Source organism: Bombina bombina, chromosome 4 (assembly GCF_027579735.1).
Source record: "Bombina bombina isolate aBomBom1 chromosome 4, aBomBom1.pri, whole genome shotgun sequence".
NCBI lineage: Eukaryota > Metazoa > Chordata > Amphibia > Anura > Bombinatoridae > Bombina > Bombina bombina.
The window spans coordinates 848,107,145-848,114,166 of record NC_069502.1 but is presented as its reverse complement, the minus strand read 5'-3'; the positions used below and the strand labels follow the sequence as shown (position 1 = coordinate 848,114,166).

The window sequence follows — 7,022 nt, the reverse complement described above, 5'->3', positions numbered from 1 at the left end:
AGATGCTGTCAGACAGTCAGTGAAAGCAATGTCAGCTGAGTGAGCACGGCACTTGGGGGGCCAGGAAGGGGGAGGGAAGGAAACGGCTGCTATGCTACAGATTAGGAAGCGGGACTGCTGGCTCCACAGGCATTACACTGACAATAACATAACACCGCTCCACGTCCTTTCAAGCTCCTGCTCCAGCAACAACTGACACTGACTGAGGCTTGCGAGGAGGGAGGAAATAGAATCTGTGACAAGTGCAGTGCACGCTGCAACGGCTTATTCCTCCTGTCCTGATAACACTGGAAGGACAATCAAGGAAGTAAAGATTGCTATAACACTGCTCCACGTCCTTTCAAGCTCCAGCAACAACTGACACTGACTGATGGGCTTGCGAGGAGGGAGGAAATAGAATCTGACACTCCAGTGCGATGCACGCTGCAACGGCTTATTCCTGACAATTTAAATTGTCAGGAATAAGCCGTTGCAGCGTGCACCGCACTGGAGTGTCAGATTCTATTTCCTCCCTCCTCGCAAGCCCATCAGTCAGTGTCAGTTGTTGCTGGAGCTTGAAAGGACCGTCCTGGAGTGGTGTTTTAGCAATCTTTACTTCCTTAAGTGGCGATTGGCGATATTTCAAATAACCCACAACACAATTCATTAAAACAAATAGTAGGTGACGTCTTAGAGTTAGATCATATTACAATAGGAGTCGGACTAACTTACTGTGAAAATACACTGACTGAGAGGTTCCCTTCCCAGTCCCACTTCCGTAGCAGCCGCTGCCTCTCATGCATTAGTGTGGCCAGTTTTTGATCTGCTCTAAGCAGCATCTGCAGTCAGACACCAATAAAGGGCCAATTCTTGAGTGCCCGGCCCCAAAAAGTGCCGCCCCCTCAAATCTGCCGCCCTAGGCCCGTGCCTTGTTGGCCTAGGCCATAATACGCCCCTGGTAGTGCTAAATTCTAAATACAATGAATGCAAAAGACTGAACACTGCTTCAGCACAAGGGTATGAAATGGCTCAGCACTTATAATTTCCATAATGTCTATTTATTTTCCTCCTTTATTTAAAAAGTAGAAAATACTTTTGTCTTGAACTATATAAATTCCTTTATATATTTGCTGTTTCTATCATATCACTGTGGTACATTCTCTCACCCAGGCAATACATGTTAACATAATTAAATGGACTATAGTGAGATTTTAATAAGCAATGGAAAACGTATGTTGTTTTAAACCTTGTAATAAGTCTCACATAGGAATTCTGATTGGTTACAATGAGGCTGTGTTTGCAGCTAGTAAAGTAACTTATCTAACTCACTTTGCTGCTTGACACATGGATTTACTGTTGTGCTAATGTCATTATATGTAATGTTTCTTACTGATGTGACTGCTAGTGATGAAGACTGAGGCGTATTTAACTTAAATTACACAAGTTTTCACATTCAGTTTTAAATGATTTTTTGAAAAGAGACGACAGAAATTGTAAATAGTGATTTATTTATTTTTTTAAGATGAAAAAGATGCTAAGATTTCATGTAACACAGAACAAACAGAAGATCAGTGGCTAAGAAATATGCCACAACCATCAGTGCAGGAAATATGTGACAATATAAATACAGGTGTGTGTGTGTGTGACATGTCTGAGGGACACAGGCTTTCAAGTGAGTGTACATGTGTGATGAGTGTACATGTCTGATGTTTATGTACACTAATAAAGTTTATTTTGCATATTATATATTACCTTTTATATAAAATTATAATCTGGTCTTCATTACAAGTAAAGAATATATGGCGTAAATCCAACATTCGAAAAAAAATAAAACTAAATCTTTTGTAGTTGGCTCGTGAGTGAGATTCTTCTCTCTGATGAAGATTTTGTATATTGCGTTGACATACTGGGGTGATTTTCTTTGTTTTTGTTCTAAAGTCATCCTTGTTTTAACCACAAGCACATGAGCAGTAGTTATAAAGATTAATTTATGGTTAAAATAATCACTAAAAGCTTCTGTGAACACAACTTTAAAAGAACTAGATAAAAGAACTAGATACATTAGATAGAAAAACATTAATTTCAATTAAGTTCAGTTTTGACTTACAGGCCCATTTATCAAGCTCCGTACGGGGCTTGAAGGGCCGTGTTTCTGGCGAGTCTTCAGACTCGCCAGAAACACAAGTTATGAAGCAGCGGTCTAAAGACCGCTGCTCCATAACCCTGTCCGCCTGCTCTGAACAGGCGGACAGGAATCGCGGGACATCAATACGATCGGGTTGATTGACAGCTCCCTGCTGGCTGCCGATTGGCCGCGAGTCAGCAGGGGGCGGCGTTGCACCAGCAGCTCTTGTGAGCTGCTGGTGCAATGTTAAATGCGGAGAGCGTATTGCTCTCCGCATTTAGCGAGGTCTTGCGGACCTGATCCGCAGTGTCGGATCAGGTCCGCAAGCCCTTTGATAAATGGGCCTGTTAGTGTGAATTCTCAGAAATAGTCCCTAACTTCCAGTAAACTGTCCATAAGCCTTTGCATGGAAGCTGGGATAGGTCTAGTTGTCACAGTGTCTACTATAAGTGTAGGGGACTGACTAAATCAGAACAGTTTATATGTTTTAATGATACAATAATTATGTAATTAATAACATTTACTCCTATTCTGTTTCTTATTGACAGGTGAATTCACAAACAAAAGTCATGATCAGAGTTCAGATGCTTCTTTACTTCTTCTGCAAAATCAAAGAAGCCTTGTGGGAAATTTACATCTTTATAAACATCTAAATATTCATACAGGAGAAAGGCCATTTTCCTGTCCTATATGTGGGAAATTTTTTAACCGTAAAAAAAATCTTGTTGCTCATCGGAAAATACATAGAGCAAAAAAAGGATTTTTATGTTCTGACTGTGGGAAATATTGTGCTCAGAAATCACATCTTATTGATCATCAGAAAATTCACACGGGAGAAAAAGCATTTTCCTCTTTTACTCTGAAATCAACTCTTATTACGCATCAGAAAATTCATACTGGGGAGAAAGCATTTTCATGTTCTGAATGTGGAAAATGTTTTACTCTGAAATCACATCTTCTTAGCCATCAGAAAGTTCATACAGGGGAGAAACCATTTTCATGTTCTGACTGTGGGAAATGTTTTACTCTGAAATCAACTCTTATTACGCATCAGAAAATTCATACTGGGGAGAAAGCATTTTCATGTTCTGACTGTGGGAAATGTTTTACTCAGAAATCAAATCTTATGACGCATCAGAAAATTCATACTGGGGAGAAAGCATTTTCATGTTCTGACTGTGGAAAATGTTTTACCCAGAAAATTGGTCTTAATAAGCATCAGAAAACTCATACTGGGGAGAAAGCATTTTCATGTTCTGAATGTGGAAAATGTTTTACTTTGAAATCACATCTTCTTTGCCATCATAAATTTCATACAGGGGAGAAACCATTTTCATGTTCTGACTGTGGGAAATGTTTTACTCTGAAATCAACTCTTATTACGCATCAGAAAATTCATACAGGAGAAAAAGCATTTTCATGTTCTTACTGTGGGAAATGTTTTACTCAGAAAACAAATCTTATTAGCCATCAGAAAATTCATACAGGGGAGAAAGGATTTTCATGTTCTAAATGCGGAAAATCTTTTACTCGGAAAACAACTCTTATTAACCATCAGAAAACTCATATTTAAAGAAATCAGAGTTTAACCTCCTAAGTACAGAGGGTGGTATGTAGTTGTCACCCACACAATACCAAGTGCTGATGATGACTGCATGTGACCCCCTGGAGCATGCAGTTTTGGAGCTGTTTGGTTCCCTTTCTGCACATCAAGCATGTATGAGGTGACCCCAGGGTGGATGTGATTTAAATCAAATTGATTTAAATCACTAGTCAGTAGGATTACATTAATAATAACAATAGAAATAGTTTTATTTAACTAAAATAACATTTTTTTATTTTTAATGCTTGCCCCTCCCTCCTCACACTTAGGTCCTTGTGCAGATCTATTCCACTACAAACAATCTTCTATTCAGTGAACTTCCTGAAACTTAGTATGTGTTTATTTGGTGTACATAGATTTGCAGGGGAGCAATGACATTAAAGGAAAATAAAGTCAAAATTAAACTTTCATGATTCTGAAAGAACATTACATTTTTAATAATTTTCTAATTGACTTCTGTTATCTAATTCTTGATATCCATTGTTGAAAAGCCTGCATAGGTAGACTCACTCAGATGTAATGTACTACTGTGAACTAGCCTGTTGTCACTGTCTCATCCATTGTATTCAGATAGGCCCCAGTAGAGCATTGCTCTCCTTCAACTAAGGATTCCAAGAGAATGAAGAAAATCTAATAGAAGTAAATCTGAAAATGGTATGTTCTATCTGAAACCCAAAAGTTATCTTTCATGATTATGGTCTATTTATCAACTCTATGTTAATTTTATAACATTTTGCTGTGAAGAAGGGGCATGTTATATATGCAGATAGAATTCACAGTTCAGTGAAGTTGATTGAATGGCGCTTCACTTTACAGATGGATAATGACCCAAAAACTTAAGGCAAAAAGACCCATGAACAAATAATAACTGACAACAGCTGCAGTAAAGGCCTGGCAAAGCATTACAAAGGAGGAAACCCAGCATTTGATGAACTTCCAGACTTTAAGCAGTCATTGCCTACAGATTCTCGACAAAGTATTAAAAATGAACATTTTATTAATGATTGTGTTAATTTGTCCAATTACATTTGAACCCCTGAAATAAGATGACTGTGTATGAAAATGGTTGCAATTCCTAATCGTTTCATATAGTATTTTTGTTCAACCCCTTGAATTAAAGATAAAAGCCTGCACTTAAATTGCATCTCGGTTGTTTCATTTCAAATACATTGAGGTGGCATACAGAGCTAGAATTATAAAATTGTGTCTGTGTCCAATTATTTACAGACCTAACTGTATATACATGATTATATATAGGTATAGATATACACATATATATATATATATATATATATATATATACATACATTAAAATATACTTAGAACATATTCTGCTATGTGCAGAAAATTGGAATGTGAAAGATTTACAGTAAATACAAAGTATAAGACTATTAAAAATGAATATTGCATAAATATTGTTTTTCATGTTTTCAGCTACTTAATTGCAAAGGGCTCTAATGCGTATATATATGTGTGTGTGTATATATACAGTATCTCACAAAAGTGAGTACACCCCTCACATTTTTGTAAATATTTTATTATATATTTTCATGTAACAACACTGAACAAATTACATTTTGCTACAATGTAAAGTAGTGAGTGTACAGCCTGTATAACAGTGTAAATTTGCTGTCCCTTCAAAATAACTCAACACACAGCCATTAATGTCTAAACCTTTGGCAACAAAAGTGAGTACACCCCTAAGTGAAAATGTCCAAATTGGGCCTAATTAGCCATTTTCCCTCCCCGGTGTCATGTGACTCGTTAGTGTTACAATGTCTCAAGTGTGAATGGGGAGCAGGTGTGTTATTGCTCTCACACTCTCATGTTGGTCACTGGAAGTTCAACATGCCACCTCATGGCAAATAACTCTTGAGGATATGAAAAAAAGAATATTTGCTCTAGATAAAGATGGGCTAGGCTATAAGAAAATTGCCAAGACCCTGAAACTGAGCTGCAGCACGGTGGGCAAGACCATACAGCGATTTTACATGACAGGTTCCACTTAGAACAAGCTTCGCCATGGTCGACCAAAGAAGTTGAGTGCACCTGCTTAGCGTCATATCCAGATGTTGTCTTTGGGAAATATACGTATGAGTGCTGCCAACATTGCTGCAGAGGTTGAACGGGTGGGGGGGTCAACCTGTCAGTGCTCAGACCATACGCCGCACACTGCATCAAATTGGTCTGCATGGCTGTCGTCCCAGAAGGAAGCCTCTTCTAAAGATGATGCACAAGAAAGTTTGCCGAAGACAAGCAGGCTAAGGACATGGATTACTGGAACCATTTCCTGTGGTCCGATGAGACCAATATAAACTTATTTGGTTCAGATGGTGTCAAGCATGTGTGGTGGCAACCAGGTGAGGAGTACAAAGACAAGTGTGTCTTGCCTACAGTCAAGCATGGTGGTGGGAGTGTCATGGTCTGGGCCTGCATGACGGCTGCTGGCACTGGGGAGCTACAGTTCATTGAGGGAACCATGAATGCCAACATGTACTGTGACATACTGAATCAGAGAATGATCCCCTCCCTTCGGAGACTGGGCAGCGGGGCAGAATTCCAACATGATAAACTACAGCTAAAGAAGCTGAGGGTAAAGGTGGACTGGTTAAGCATGTCTTCAGACCTAAACCCTATTGAGCATGTGTGGGGCATCCTCAAATGGAAGGTGGGGGAGCGCAAGGTTTCTAACATCCACCAGCTCTGTGATGTCGTCATGGAGAAGTGGCAACCTGAGAAGCTCTTGTGAACTCCATGCCCAAGAGGGTTAAGGCAGTGCTGGAAAATAATAGTGGCCACACAAAATATTTACATTTTGGGCCATATTTGGACATTTTCACTTAGGGGTTTACTCACTTTTGTTGCCAAAGGTTTAGACATTAATGGCTGTGTGTTGAGTTATTTTGAGGGGATAGCAAATTTACACTGTTATACAGGATGTACACTCACTACTTTACATTGTAGCAAAGTGTAATTTCTTCAGTGTTGTCACATGAAAAGATATAATAAAATATTTACAAAAATGTGAGGGGTGTACTCACTTTTGTGAGATTCTGTATGTCTGTAAATACATATATACACATATATATATATATATATATATATACTGTGTGTGTGTGTATATATATATATATATATATATATATATACACACACATACACACATAGATCTTTATGTACTATATGTCTATGTTAAAGTCCTTTGACTACCATTTTTTTCTAATTCATGGAGATCTCATATATTTGTGCACTTTTAACTTTTTTTGTGCAATATGTTTTTGAATAAATTTGGTTAGATGGTGTTATTTTGAGTGT

At 38.3% G+C, this 7,022-nt stretch overlaps 1 protein-coding gene across 1 annotated transcript in view; it reads left to right on the top strand.

The window, feature by feature from the left end:
• Positions 1-4,846, top strand: part of LOC128657274 (gastrula zinc finger protein XlCGF26.1-like) — a 422,529-nt gene extending 417,683 nt beyond the window's left edge. Inside the window, exon 9 of the mRNA XM_053711554.1 lies at positions 2,653-4,846. Within this exon, the coding sequence (XP_053567529.1) occupies positions 2,653-3,677 (1,025 nt within the window). The 3' untranslated portion in view covers positions 3,678-4,846. The remainder of the gene's footprint in view (positions 1-2,652) is intronic.
• Positions 4,847-7,022: the final 2,176 nt, after the last annotated feature.